The sequence below is a fragment of the Maylandia zebra genome, linkage group LG13 (genome assembly GCF_041146795.1).
Source record: "Maylandia zebra isolate NMK-2024a linkage group LG13, Mzebra_GT3a, whole genome shotgun sequence".
In the NCBI taxonomy this organism is placed as follows: domain Eukaryota; kingdom Metazoa; phylum Chordata; class Actinopteri; order Cichliformes; family Cichlidae; genus Maylandia; species Maylandia zebra.
Window position 1 is genome coordinate 2,263,158 of NC_135179.1, and position 15,661 is coordinate 2,278,818.

The 15,661-nt window shown below is 46.4% G+C and overlaps 1 protein-coding gene and 1 long non-coding RNA gene across 3 annotated transcripts in view; one reads left to right on the plus strand and one right to left on the minus strand.

Annotated features, from left to right (window-relative positions):
* LOC143421743 (uncharacterized) lies at positions 1 to 3,094 on the minus strand. Its single transcript, XR_013101301.1, has 3 exons — positions 2,928 to 3,094; positions 1,715 to 2,171; positions 1 to 184 (listed from the first exon to the last, which is right to left on the minus strand). It is a non-coding gene; the product is annotated as an uncharacterized LOC143421743 (long non-coding RNA).
* opn4a (opsin 4a (melanopsin)) overlaps positions 1,979 to 15,661 on the plus strand; it is a 26,169-nt gene continuing 12,486 nt past the window's right edge. Inside the window, exons 1-2 of one of the 2 annotated variants that reach the window (XM_004575782.6) lie at positions 1,979 to 2,066; positions 4,980 to 5,187. In XM_004575782.6, the coding sequence (XP_004575839.2) occupies positions 5,011 to 5,187 (177 nt within the window). In that variant the 5' untranslated portion in view covers positions 1,979 to 2,066; positions 4,980 to 5,010. Of the gene's footprint in view, positions 2,077 to 4,979; positions 5,188 to 15,661 lie in introns of both variants that reach the window. The other variant, XM_004575781.6, reaches the window with a different exon arrangement.

Below are 15,661 nucleotides of genomic sequence, written 5' to 3' on the forward strand. Positions count from 1 at the left end.
CAAAGGTTACAGTTTATTTACAAAAGGGTGAACCACAGTGCAGTATATGTGTACAGAGAGAAGGGGTCCGGGGGGAAGAGGTAATCCACACACTCTCCTCTTTAGCCACTCTCGTCCTGATCTCCATTCACGCAGCCACACACAGGAATCACAGGGAAGGGTCCGTCAACAGGTCCGGGAAACTCTATGCACAGAACACAGGTTAGTCTAACAGGCGAAGACAGCTGAGAGCACGAACACGGGAGGGTCAGCGTTCCAGAGACGATAACCAGCTCCGCCCAGGGAGAGAGGAGAAAGGAGGAGAGAGAAACATAAAGAAAACCTTTAGCCATCACAAGCCAGCCGGAGAGGACGGGGACCATGACAGTGTTTTAGTTGTTTCACAGAGCGCACGGAGCAGGAAGTGACACAGGAAGTGATCAGCTGATTTCTCACTAACACTCCTCCTGACTCTGTTTGCACGTGCTCCAAATTTTAGAAACAGCTGACTGAGAACAACCGTTTATTCTGCCACGCGTTGGATGTCTTGTGAAAACTTGCTAACACTTTATAACACAACTGCGGGACCAACATCACCCTGCGCGCCACCTTTTCCATCTGCTGCCCTCAGGGAGAAGGTACAGGTCTATACAGGCCAGAACATCCAGACTGGCCAACAGCCTGTATCCACAGGCTGTGAGGCTCCTGAACTCTCTGCCCCCCTCTCACGGACAATAACCATATCCAACTTCTTAATAGCAATGAACTGGTCTGCATTGGTGCATCATATCTTTATTCTCTTCCCCCTCCTGCCCCCCCCCCCCCTCTTTCTTAAATAGATAACTATCATATCTGATATCATATCTCACAGTACAATAATATTGAATGGGTTGCATTGTTGTATTTTGTCATGTTTCTCAGGTCTTTGTCTGAATTTCTACGAACATTATTGCTAAGGATTGTCTTATTGCATTGGAGTCACACTGGGTTAAATATGTACACTTGGGTTTTAAGGGGTATTTATTATTTTCTTCTTTTTTTTGGGTTGTATGGAAGCCCCAAACGCAATTTCATTGTTCTTGACAATGACAATAAATAAATAAATACTAAATACTGAGAGCTGTAATTACGTTCAGTTTCATCTACATACAGGAAAAAACAATAATGTGAGGAGAGCTGGAGAAGGTTCATGTCCTGCAGGGTTAAATAAGACACGCCGTCTTATTTAACCCTGCAGGCGGAGGACACCGGAAACAGGACAGGGGGAAGCTTCACCTCCAATACTGAGCAGGAAGCAGCAACTGATCGTTCCTGCACGACCGAGCCTGAGTCTTTATGCTTCCATTACTATGTGAAAATGGACCAAACCAGCTGTTATCCACAGACACTCCACTTTCATCTTTAGATTGAAAAAAGACACCTGAACCGTTCCTTTGGATGGATTTAAGCGCCGTCCGCTTCCAGAGAACGGAGACAGAGTAATATTCAGACAAAAATACAACAAGAAGGAAGAACAAGCTGCAGCCTGGGCTCAGACACAGGTGAACCTGACGAGGACATCCACAGAAAAGGAGACGCTCAGAAGCAGGAAGTAAAACCATGACCAGACAAATGGAAAAGGAAGTTTGACAGGAAGTGGATAAAACACAAATGAGTAAACAGAAAGACAGAAGAAAATAAGAGTAAAATCTGACGGTGACAGGAAATCTCTCCACTCTGATGAAACCAGCCTGACCTCTGCTGTCCTCTCATTGTGTCTCCAGTCCTCGCTAAGCTGCAGCAGGCCAGCAGATAATCAGCGTAATGACTTTTCATCAGAGCGCTGACCTGAAGACCCACATTTCCCCCCGCGGGGGAGGCATTCCTCCCTCGTTATAAGTACGAGTACCTGCGATCAGCCTCGTCTGCAGATCGTCAGCTGGTTCTGAGCGTCTCCCTGACACGATGTGAACGTCTGTGGAGCTTTCTGTGTTGGCAGCTGCCTGGAGAAACGTGGAAGTGCGTGGACGCTGAAGCAGAAGATCTCCTCTCGGCTCTGGGCGTTCGAAGCTTAGAGCTCAGCTCGTCCAGCTTCTTCGTGCTTCCAGGTACAGAGAGGTCAGTCTCAGGTGTTCTGCATGTTCACAGCGCACATGGACATTTTTCTGCTTGTTTGGCACTTGTGTGCTGGCTTTGTGCATCTTTGTTTGACACTGTCAGAAACAAAAGCAGAGAAAACTGAAGTGATTCAATGATCACTGTTAAGTTCGTCCAGCTGACGTTCTCGTCCACCTGATCCTGCTGTGAGGTTAACACTGAACACGGGAACGAGGACAGATTTGTTTCCATGTTGCAAAAGGTCATTTCTGATGTTTCTAATTGTTTTAGCTGTTTTATCTTTGTTTGTATTGAAAGACTGTAGTGATTTACAAACAGGTTATAGAGAAATCAAAGACATTACCTTCCTGTGAGTATCTTGTGTTATCGCACCTACATTATAAAACCATCTATAGAACCATTATCTTACATTTGTTGCCATATATACTGTTCTGATACATTATTGGCCAGCTCAGTCTCAAAGCAGACGTTGTTAATGTCAGTGACACTTTTAGAATAAAGGATTGTAAAAGCCACTTAACCAGAAACTGACCGTAGCTTCTACGTTGTGACAGGATGTTTGTGGCTCAGGATGACTTGATGAGAGATGCATTTGACAAACGTCCATAAAACACTGAATAATTACAGGAAGGATGTTTTTATAGGTTTAACTCACTCAAATGCAACATTTGAATGAACAGTTGAAAACAGCTGGAAACTGAGTTTTAGGTGCTTTGTAAAAATAATTCAAATATAATGAATTGTTCAGGTTTTGCTGACATTTAGCTTCGAAGTGTCTGTGCACGAAAAACGAGTAATGTGAAAGTCTGCAGAGCCTTTAAAGGTGTGATGAGTTTGGAGGAAGATAAAACCTTTAAATGTTTCCAGTAAGCTGTGTTGGAGCTGCTTTGGTGGTCTGTGTGAGGTCAGACGCTCTCAGGTTGACTTTCGCCTCCCACACAGTTTCTTTTCATTCTTCTCTTCACGGTCTGAGGTTAGAGTCCAGCCTCTGATTAACACTAATGTGCTGCTCCAGAGGAAGAAAGCCTTTCACCTCTCAGACCGTTTCTTTGAATATGCATTACATTTCATTTCAAATGTTTTTCTCCACGCGTCCTTATCACCTTGGTTACTGTTGCTATACGACTGCCAAGCTTCCCATCGTCAGACATGCTCACTGTGATGTGTTGGTGTCAGTGTTGAACAACGTGGACATTAAAGCTGACAGCCCAGAGTGTGACGCCGTGTTTCACATACACTGGATATACTGACACCAGTGACACCAGTGACACCAGTAACACAGGAGCGAAGGCTGGGGTTTTACAGACCTACAGACTGCACATTATCTTTGGACCTCTGTGTTTCCCACAGTGACCGAATATAAGTAACGAAGGTCCAGATGTCTTTGTTGGTGTGCAGCAGCATCGTCCTGCATGGCGTCCTGTCCGCGGGCGCAGAACCAGACTGTCTGTTTTCTGTCAGTTGTTAACGCTTCATTTTATTCTGATATAACTGACGAACGGATCAAAAGTCCACCGACATCATCACAAACCTCATTCTGATGAAAACTGAAGATCAGACTTGGAAACTTGTGGCTGAGCAGCGACAGCAGCTGGTCCGTGGTTTGATCCCGGCTCCTCAGGTCTGCACACTGAACCCTAAAAACAGAGCAGCCATGCTGTCCTTAAACAGCTCGAGCTAGCAGAGAGAGGCCACGCCCCTAATATTTAAAATATGAACACAGTAGCTGTGTCCCTTTGGAGGACCCGGCCTTTGCGGTCTACGTGGGCCGGGTTTCTTCGAAGACCGAGAAGGCCGGAAGTGTGAGGTTGTGAAATGTGACGGTCTGGCCTTCAGATCTGCGTCAGCGCTGTCTCGGTGGAGTTTAATAAACTCGGCCGTCTGCTCCTTGCTATCTAAAATATAACAGGACACTGGAGTAAACTCTTGACCGTCTCACACTTCTGTTTAATCAGTTTTCTGTTTGACGTTTATTCAGCTGTGTGAAAATCCCGGAGGAACCCACCCGATGGATTAATAAAGTTTTATTTAATCTAATAATCTAATAATTTTGATCTCAGCCAAACCGATTTACTCCGGAACAAATAAAACACTGAAAAAAGCCAAACAACAACATTTTTAAGTTATCCGAGTGACTTATATATCATGTTTAAGCCGAGTAGCGACAGACAGCGGGGGTCTGAAAACGATGAAGCCGGGAGTCCGCTGCTCTCACGGGCTCTAGTGACCATTGAACCCCCGGGTCAGCTATCGAGCTGGTGGGTAACAGACGTCACCGAAAACGTCGAAGCACTTTTGCAAATATGTGATGTCTTGATAAACCAAGCAGATATTTGTAATTTACACAGCTACATTCTCGCCTGGAAATATGTTAAAAGTTTATTTTGTGACCTAGAAAGAATAATAAGAGTAATATTAAAACTAAGCAGCGGCCGCCATTGTTGGAAGCTGAAACCGGCTCGGCCGCGCTATGAATTCTGGGACATGGTGGGCCACGAAGGACACACCGACCCATCCTTCAAATCCGGGGAAATGAAGGATGCATTTGAAGGAGTCGACAAATTGGGACAGCCTTCGTCGCCTGGCTGTGACGTAATTGGCCTACAAATGCGTCCTCCGAAGGATGCAGCCGACGTTTTGGCGGCACAGCTAGTGTAAACAGGTGAGTGATGGAATCCAGGTGTTAGGAAGTAGGCGTGATCTCTGAGCCCAGACTCACTGCTGCCTCTGGCGGATGTTAGAGGAACTGCGGCTTTTTTCTCACAGAGAGAATAAAACGAAACCGTATAATGCTGATCACGTGTTGCTGTTTGTGGCTCCTCTCTCTCCCACCTGTCACACCTGCAGTCAGACCTCCATGAACTAACCCCCCCCCCCTCCCCTCTCTCCCCTTGTGCTTGGAGTCCGCGAGCGGAGCAGAGAGCAGTTCAGAGCATGCGCTCGGCGCGGCAGAGCATCATCTCCTGCAGCGACCGTGAGGCGAACTGTACGGCCGCGCGCCACCCGGACACCCTGAAGCTGTCAGGATCCTCCGCGTGGAGCTCCAACGACTCGGCCGTTGACGCGCTCCAGCTCAAGGAGCTCCAACTGCCGGCTGCGGCCGCTACGACCGTAAGTCTCCCTCTAAATCCTCTGATTTCTTTGATTCCTCTGATCGCAGGATCCAAACACACCTGAGCAGCTTCCACCTGCCAGAGCGCGTTTTGATCCACTCGGCGGTTCTTCGGTGGTTTTACGCACGGCGCTTGCGGCGCGGGAGAGCGGAGAGCTTTGTTTAAACACAAAGAAAATTCTGTGAAGTGTGACAAACCGAGCAGTGAGTCAGACAGAGTCGGTACCGGTACCTGCGGTTTAAATCTAGTGCTGAAAACTCAAATCTCACATTCATAGTTTGAGGTTCGCTTCGTCGGTGTCCTCGGGGCTTTAAAGTGCAGCTGATCATTAATCTGACAACTAACTGATCAGCCTCATATCATGAGCTCATTAAAGTATTAATTAAATTATTGATCGGGAAAAGTGACGTTAATTCAGAGTGACAGCAGCAGAAATCAGAGAGCGGCGGTCTGAGTGCATCCAGGTTTACTGCAGGCTCTGTGTGTCTGTATGAACCCAACAGCGCTTAGCAAAGCACATCTGTACAGCTGTGAGCCCAGCATGCTTTCTAGTTAAACTGAAGTTAAACACATGCTGACACACACACACACACTGAGGCTGCGGAACACGGTGGCTCAGGTGATTGGTGGCGTGCTGAGAACAGCGTGTGAGGCTGCTGTGTGTCCACACACTGATTTCAGGCTGATGTGAGGTGTGGCGCTCCCAGAGCTGCTGTTGTCAGTGGCGGAGTCAGCGTTCTTCTTTCTGATGTTCTGCTGGCAGGTTGGTGTTTACTGCAGGTTGTGGTTCACATGCTGTCTTCCCTCGCAGCGGTTCAGTTGCTTCAGACCAGCTGGGTGACGGGAGGTGGAGGCGGTTTTTCTCTGCTTCAGTGCATAGTCAGTGTCATGGGACCTAATCATAGTGGTGGGTTTCCAGCAGCTGACTCTGGCCTTCTCTCGTCCTTTTCCTTCCCCCCTCTGCTCCAGGTTTTCTTCCTGGCTGGACATGAATCACCTGAACCTGAGAGCTCTCCACAGCAGATCACCTGCCTCCACCTCCTCCTATCCCAGCATGCTCCTCTGTCACCTCTCCTTCACTGTACCCATGAACCACCTCTGAGCTCTTCCTCTTCTCCTCCTGCCTGCAGCTCCATCTTCACCCTCCACCCTCCCTCCTTTGCACATGCTCAGACCTTCTCAGCCTTTGTGACTCTGATTTGTCAGTCTGATGGACTCATCTCCATCTTGCTCACTGAACATCTGAACACCTCAGCTCCAAAGCCAAAGAAAAAAGCCAAGAAAAAATGGTCAAGTCCTTCATGAGCCAGCAGATCTCCACACGAACCTTTCAGGGCTGGAAAGATGTAAGAAAAAGGTCTGCTGATAGGCGGTCGTTTCCACATGTATACAGCGAGCTGCAGTTACTGCAGAGAATGAGAGGCGTGGATGACACATGCAGTTATTTTATGAGGTTTTTGCTTTGATCTTTTCTAGCTGGCATATCGTTGTCAGGTGATGCTTGAAACTGAGACGCTGATCCAGGATGAAGCTTTGGATAATGCTGCAGGTCAGTCAGGTGATCCAGGAACTGCTCAGACAAAAGCAACAGTCCTAAAAGTGAAAGTGTGATCATAGTGGACTGTGTCACGGTCCACACTACACTACACACTCAGTACAGCACCTCACTGTACCGTGCAGGGGTACTTTGGTATTGTGTCCTTTGCAAGAGGTGCTTGGAGTTGTGCTGCTGTGGTTTACAGTCTCCAACCTCTGGTGGCAGGACGCCGACCGTCAGGGGCAGATTCCAACCCGAAGCCTTCAGAGGAGAGTTAACACTCCTGCAGCTGTGAAGCCTTTAGTTAGTTTACCCTTTTTGGCCCTCCATAAAGTTTACATGGTTGCTTTGGGCCAGTATGAGCCGTCGGGGGAGCGCTGGGGGGCGTGCTGGGGCACGCTCGTGTAGATCGAATCTGTGCCTCGCCTGCTAACAGTCTGTGTTCAGTGACTTGGGATGGCGGCATTTAGACGACACTTGTTTTTAAAGTCAGAACATTTTGTCCTTCCTGCTCTGGCTGTCATTGGTTGAGTCTGGGCGTGATGTTCGAGGAAGTCTGTATCACTGCAGGAAACCTCAGTCCAGTAAACGGTTCTGTGAGAGCCCCGCATTTATAAACGACGGCGCTGCAGGAGGTCAGCTGACGCGCGCAGGAGGCTGGGAGCACTTCCCGTGACCAGCAGGCACACAAATGTAGGTTAATGTGACACGTTCACACTGCTCTTGTTTGCAATTTGGCATTTTGATGACATTTACATGTGATCTTTAACGGTTTTATCACACAGCAGCATCTCCCAGAAACAATGTTGTTATAAACACAGACTGTAGATAGAAAATGGCCACACAGTGCTGTAAGTTCAGCGTTTTGTTGCCACGATGTCGTTTTATTATGAGGTAAAAACATCTGGACGAGAGTCAGCCTTGTTTTCAGTCACAGCTGCAGACAGATGCTGGACCCCAGACTTCACCTGAAGGCTCTGATTGGGGGCGGAGCCCTGCAGGCGTTACGGCGGGAGGCACACGCCAGCGCCTCAAGCTGCTCCTCTGTCTTGTGTTTTCATTTGGGACCAGCGTGCAGACACATTGCTGGCTGATAACCTTTGGTGATATTTAAGGGGGCGCTTCGGGCCACGTGTGAGTCAGAGCACGGCTTAGAGCAACCAAGCAAAGGTCAAAGGTCGGTGCTACTGCTGCTGCTGCCGGTGCAGCTGATCAGAAATAAGCAGAGCTGAATCTGTGCCGGCTTGGTCCGAGTCTGCTGAGCTCGGTGATTGGTGCATTTCTAAGCTGATGGTGATTGATGAGTAAACAAGGTTAACGTCAATTTTTTTATTTCTTCGAGGTAAATCCTTTCCGTGGAAATCAATCCACAAAGAGCTGAAAATGCAACATAGTGTGCGTCTAATCTGCCGTTCACCATCACAGGGTTATCTGCTGATCCTCCCGGGGATTAACCTCCTGAGGTGCGAGGTGCTGACCCTCAAAACACGTCAGTGTCCTATTTTCCTCGATTACCCACAAACCAGCCCAAGTTCCACCGAGTGAGTCATCGATTTTAGGAGAGGAGTCTGGAAATGTTTTCGAGGATCATTCTCCTTCCACGCAGCCCCGACTTTCACTTTGTTTTAAACTTCATGTAAATATTTGCTGGTGTCACTGACTCATTAATTATCAATGAAATCAGACTCTTTAATGTCCATGGTTTGAACGTCGTCTCCCACAGAGCATCACATTTCTGAGCTCTGAGAAGCAAACGATTAAAGTGAAAATCAGACATTTGTATAAAATCACGAGTACATTTAAGGATGCGGCTAGTTGAGACGGTTTCCTTTGAAACCACAGAGGTCATGAGATATGCTCAAAGCTCAGTTTTAAAGCTCTTCTCTTCTGGCTGAAAGTCTTACGTCTCACATGCCAGAGGATCTTGGTGTCATAATCAAAATCCAGGTGAGGAAGTGGTTCCTTACCTGTGGAGTATTAAATCCCGTTCTTTTATATTCTTTACGGCCAAAAAAGACACGGCTCAAAGTGGTCTTTTACTTAAAAAATGATCTTTAATTTTACATGTCCCGGAATATGGAGACCTGAACACATGAACACACAAGGTCTCAAGCAAATAAAAGGAAGCCAGGTTATTTATGTACTTCTCGACGTCACACCACACTTTAAGTTTCGATCAAACAGCCTAGTTGGTTTCACTTTCTGGCTGCAGTTACCATGCTTCTGCAAAAGCGGAGGGTCTCAGAGTGGAGCCGCTGCTCCATAACTGAAAGGCACCTATAAAGATACCAGTATACACTGCGTCACCGACCACCGAGCCTCTTTATCCTCCTGACTTCGGCTCTTCTGTCTGATTTTGTAGCTTTGAAGGACCAAATGAACCGGATTAGCATAAGCAGCAGCAGAGCCGAGATCAGACAGTTGATCTTGGACCTTTGAAGCGATTCTCCAGACATTAAACACTACCATCCTCCTTCTGGGCTCTGCTCTGAAGCTGAAGGAAAAGGTCTCAGCTCATTTCTTAGATTTCTGAGAGCTCCGCGGCTGGACGGAGAGGATCTGAAGCTGGATGCTTGTGTGCTTTGTGGCTGGTGTAGCAGCACTAACGTGGCTGCAGACGTTAGATGTTGTTTGGCAGGTAGACAAAGCAAATGAAGAGTTTTTGTGGCCCAGAGGGTTCGTTTTGCAAAGCTCCATCAGAAGCTGAAGTCATGTGGAGCTGAAGCCTGCCATCGGATCTGTGCCTCTGTGTGACGTCTGTCTGCACTGTCGTCATATATTTTCATCCTTTGTGTGCACAGTAGACTTATAGTCAAGACCGCCTAAACCAAGACCAAGACAGCACCAAGACAGGCCGAATCAAGACCAAGACAAAGTCGAGACAAGACCGAGACAAGAAAGTCTTTAAACTGCAGGTTTACGGGTGTCGAGCATATTTATGTGTATTTGCGATGCACTCGCACAGCCCTCCTCACCGCTGTCTACTGTCTCACTCACTTACTGAGAGGACAGACGTACGCTCTCATGCTCTCTGTTTTTCACATAATGATATTATCCTATATCCTCGCATGTCATTGGCCACAATGTGGAGGGATTGGAGCATAGCTGAGCCACTGTGTGAGAGCCGAGCGGCTCTCGCTCAGTGGGAGTCGACTCTTCTGATTCACTGCAAAGCACTCTGTAAGCACGGCTCTCAGAGCTGATGCTTCTGCGCACGACACATTATCGAACGTTACGTTGTGTGTCATGGATACTGTTGACTCTAAATCTCCCGACCTCTATGTCGATCTGAGACAGTGAGACCGAGACAAGACCAAAGTCCGTCGAGACCGAGACCGGTCTTGAGACATCTCTAGTGCACAGTTTAATTCCTCTACCATCTCCAAGGAAACAGGAGACGTCCGATGAACCGTTATCTTCAGAGTCTATTTGCTGTGAGAAAAAAAAAAGCAACATCTCTACTAATTGAAATGTTCGATGCTTCTCATACCAAAACACACCTCTGGCTTTCTTTTAATAAATATTCTGATGGTTGAAGTTTGTCTGATTTTCAGTATTTGTTCTCTTCCTGAATTCTTATTGTTTAGCAAATGTTTCAGATAAACACATAACCTGGATAAACGCCTAATTCACCATCCAAACCTACCTGTGTGAAACAGTAACTGCCCCCTAACCCTCGTGACTGGTTGCTCCACCCTCAGCAGCAGAGATAACGTCAGTGAGTCTTCAAACTTCAGTCATATCGCTGTGGAGGAAGTTTAGCTCCGCCCTTGTTCACAGGACTGTTTGGATTCAGACACATTGGAGGGTTTTCCAGCACGAACGGCTGTTTGAATATTTTGTTAATGAGGGTCAGCCAATCAGAAGTTATCTCAAAGGGGGAGGAGCTACAACAGCTTGTTTCAGACAGGGTGAAATGAGGTTCTGCACCGAGGCCCAGGATCAGACAAAGAAGGATTATTCTGAACTGTGAGTCATGCAAAGCTGCTCTAGGAGAGGAGAGTAGGTCAGGTATCTGAAGTACGTCTATGATTATGATAATAATTTATTTAAAATCAGCACAGACACGTTCGCCTCCTGTTTGAGCCCCTCAGAGCTTCATAACATTATTTCTGTGTCAGCATGACAACGACTGTTGTGTAAGAGACCCTGAACACACACACACACACACAAACACACACACACTGAGTGCTGAAAGCTTTCATGTGATACAGCAGTTCAGTCAGCTGTTGCGTGGGAAGTTTTCAAGGTTGACTGATAAAAAGAGGACTCACACACACACACTCACACTCACACACACACACACACACACACTCACACACACACACTCACACACACACACACACACACACACTCAGGTTTGTTTAGCATCTTAGTGAGGACTCTCACGGACGTAAACCCGTTCTGGACTGATGTGCAGGCTGCCATAGACTCAGATACTAAAGGGCACAGCTGTGTTATTTAAAGTCATTTCATTTCTCTGTGCTGTTTTTGTTGTTGTTGTTTTTGTTGTCGTGATTTTAGACACGATGAAGATGCTTGTTTTAGTTCTGGGTGTTCTTGTGGTTTTGGGTCTCTTTCAAGCATCTTTGTGGTTCTAATGATGAATGTAATGATTACTGTCACACTTCATGTTTTTTTATTCATCATTTGTGTGTGTGTGTGTGTATGTGCGTGCGTGCGTGCGTGCGTGTGCGTGCGTGTGTGCGTGCGTGCGTGCGTGTGTGTGTGTGCGTGTGTGTTTGTGCGCTCAGAAATATCCAGCGTGAGGCCCTAGCGCTGTGAACCATCTGATCTCTTTTTTTCAAATTAAAAGCATGTGCCTTTTTCCTCGCTCTGTTTAACCTCGTTACGTGAAAGTCACCGATGCAGCTAATGATTATTTTTTCCAGAAACATATTGATCAGTTGTTCCAATATTTGTCGATTAAAATCTGAGAGATGGGTCGTGTCTGGTGGTGAAACACAGCTGCAGAAATACAAAGTCGGTTCTGATTGTTGTTGATTTTCAGCTCATTTTCAAGTTTCCACTTTTATATTTCTTTGGAATTTTTCTGTCTCATTGTTCAAACACTGAAACCTGTTCCAGTTCGGTCAGTGTGAAGACAGATGTGCTTCCAGGGAGACGTTTAGGCTATTTTATTGATGTTTCTCTGCAGACTCAGGTTCTGTTTGATAGATTTATTTGTGTTTTATGTTTTTAGAACAAACTAAGATTTTTTTTTTGTTGCATTAAAAAATCAGCTGTAACGTAATTATTGATCTTGATGACAGACAGGACTGTGGAAGCTTCCTCTAATCATCTTACCAAAGCAAACCATCAGATTCCACTTTCAGATAATCTGCAGCATGAAGAATAAATGTCCACTGTATTACTGGTGTTTTCGCATTAGTGTATTAGCCGCAGGGTAAATCATGTGTCGGAATGAGGAAAGCTGTGGTCTCATCATCGTCTCCTCTCTGGAAGATTCGAGCCACATGAAGCCTGCGATGTGGATTTTCTGCACTGCTCTTCCTCACAGTCTGACTTCGTCTGATCCTGTTATAAGACGTGGACGGCGTGCTCAGATGGAACATTTCGCCATCATTTGTGTGTTTGTTTATGTGTGTTTTGTGTTGGGATTATGCAGCAGTGGAAGGCTGCCAGTGAGCACGTGCAACGCTCTCTTATATTGTGCACTTGCTCCACTGCATTTTTCCTTCTTTATGTCCACACAGATTGTTTTGGTCGTTATCGTTTGTTCACGCTGTGAATGAAGCGAGTTTTGCAGATTCATTTAAACACCTGCTGTTCACTTTGAAACCTGCAGTTCCTCTAGTTACCACCACACTAGAGGCAGGCTTCCATTAGCTAATCTACATAGACTGTATATAAAAAATGAACCACAGCGACATCACTCGTTGGTTTTGGTGTTTTCACCCTTTGGACGAGAGCGTGAAGTTATCAGCTAACGTTAGCTTGCTTGCTGTGTGGAAGCGTCACACAGACACAGAGACCAGATAAATTATTCTAATTAATACAGATGATGTCATTAAAAATGCTCCAACAGAACAAACACGGTCCGGAGGTCCAGTTCAGGTGAAGCTAGCAGCTACAGCCGCCTGTGCCACCATCATTAACCTGTCGGTCAAAGAGGCCACGCCCCCAATGATGCAAGCTTTAAATTATCTATAAACACTAGAATAGTTTGTGTATCAGGTGGTAAATGTGTTTATTTTTGCGATACAGGTTTAACACGGGAGTCTATGGGGCTGACTCACTGCTGCCTCTGCTGGATGCCCGAGGAACTGCAGGTTTCAGGGAAGGACGTTATTGAGCACTAATTAGCGGGTATCTGTGGTGTGTCATACAGTCTGTGGCTGCAGTGGGGATAACGTCTGGCTTTAAAAGAAACCCACACGTGAAACTGGAGAACAGACACCAGTAGATGATGTCGCTCTATCTAGTGCCTGCAGTTTTCTGTCATACGAGCAGCACAGCGCTCCTGCAGAGAGAAGCAGCAGGACCTTCAGCCTGCCGTGAAGCGTCCAGCAGACTCACGAGGTGCAGAAAACCAAACCAGCTGGAGATGTTTGACCCAAGACGTAGAGGGAACAGAAAGGACAGGAACTTTAACCTTTCAGGTCAGCTGATCTCAGCTTTTACAGCCTCTGTCATCCAGGAAGAACAGCTCCTTTCTTTCTTTGAGTCTACAGCAGCAGAAACAAAGACGCTCTGTGATCAGCTGACCCACCGATAAGTCTCCTCCTGTCCAAACTTCAGCCCGCGAGCCTCGACTTTCAGATGACTTCTAACAGACAGCGTGAGATCTCTGAGGACGGGAAAAATGTCCCTGCAGAGCAGACGAGGGACGATAATGAGCACGCATGAAGCTGCGAAGCATTAATTCCACGCAGAGCGATCCGAGCACGACTGTAATTACAGCGAGACTAAAAACACTGATTGTGTTTCATTATTAAGCCGCTGTACGCTCGCACTGATCCGCTCATTCGTATCGTCCTGCACTTAGAGGAGGCTAACCTTCATTCATGCGCTCCATCATCGCTGCTGTCATTTCAGACCACGTGTGCTGAAAACTCTGCACACGTGTTTTAGGGGCACCTTCATGTCAGCTATATATATTTATATCTGTATTATACTGGAGTCTCTACAATTAGATCTACATCTACAAATATGATCTAAATATGACTTATATTTGATAATATTTTGTTTCCTAATGTAGTGATTATCGTATCATTTATTTGACTTTAGTGTTTCCTGTGGGAATAATAACAAAAGTTATTATTACAAATGCTTATTACTGAAATACTGCTTCATGTGTCATGATAGTTTTTTATATTCAGGAGTTTATTCCAGCACAGCATGTGATTCATTATTACTGAAACAATCAGACTGAATATTTTGGTGATATTTATGATTTCTCTGTAATTCAAATTCAAGTGTATTTTACTTAAATAATTGACTTTAGCTGCAAATACAGTGGAATGAGGAGGTAACAGGAAATAAGCTTTTGTAAATATAAGTGTTATTGAAAAATGACCCAAACATGAAGATGCTAGCATGTTTGCTCTCAGCAGTGATCAGTAGTACTAATGAAAACCACGCTGAGCTGCTGAATTTAGACGTGATTACAGGTGAAGCAGCATCTTCAATGATGATCACTGATAACAGACTTCTGTGACTGCACATGTGGGCAGATGAGCAGTAGATGCACGCATCAGCGTCTCAGTGAGTGCAGGGGAGGATTTCTGCTGTTGCAGCGATCCTCGCTCGGGTGTCGTGGTGAAACTCTGAATCCTCTGTGACGGGCGCGCTCCGCTCCACGGAGTTCATCAGCAGGGAGGATCTGTGGCCTCGCGGCGAAACGGAAACGGCCGACGAGACGGAAAACATTTTCATAATAACGACTCTGAGACTGCAGCAGCATGTAGATTCAAACGTCCCCGTGTGACTTTGCATTTTAACCTTATCTCTCATTTCAGTAATCCTCCACAGTTTACTGCACTACTTTTGTCTCTGCGGGAACGGATTCAGCTTCGGATTTTTTGATCGGTAAAGACGACGATGTCACGTCCCAGTGGAAGTCGCCGGAGGAGGAGCTTCCACACGAGCGCCGAAGGAATCGCAGCGCTCCGGGTGTTCAGACCTCCCAGAAGGAGACTCAAAGCACCGAAACAACAGAGTCTCTAGAGAGTACCAACATACAACGGCTGATTTTACACCATGTCCCAGCACTAGTTTAACTAACTAGTACTGATGGTGAAAACCAGCCGGGACACAAACTTTAATGTTAGTCCCTCACGTCCATGTGCTCGGAACTGTCCAGATCATCAGTATGTACAATGACAATAAAGGGTCATTCTATTCTATTCTATTCAATCTCTGAAGACGTAAAAATAAATAACAGTCAGGCTGTGACGGTTTCCACGCCTGACCTCGTCAGTCTTCTTCGTTGACCTTTATTCTCCTCGTTGTCGAGGTTTCCTGCTTTTCCCGGCTCGTTTGCTCTTGCGTTCCACCTCACCGGTTGATCCTTGCTGCTACACGGTGTGCTTCAGAGCTGCTTTAGCTCCTCATGGATCAGGTTTAGCAAGCTGCAGGAAACACCCCTCAGAGGTTTTGAATGATGTTGACATGACATCATCATGACATCATTGGTCAGACCCTCCTGTTCCTCCACATCTCAAAGCTGCTCTGTTAAACTGAGATCTGTGACGGTGGAGCCGTCTGAGTGAACTATGACATCAGAGGATGGTTGAGTGAGGTCAGAAAGGGATGGGCGTGGTCAGCAGCAACACTCAGACAGGCCGTGGCCCTCACCACAGCAGCAGGCTGAGCACTGATACAGGCAGGATGGAGCCACGCTTTAAACTGACTCACAGACCAGGAAACGTTTCTCCATCTTCTGCTGTCCAGGTTGCTGTTCCTGCTACAG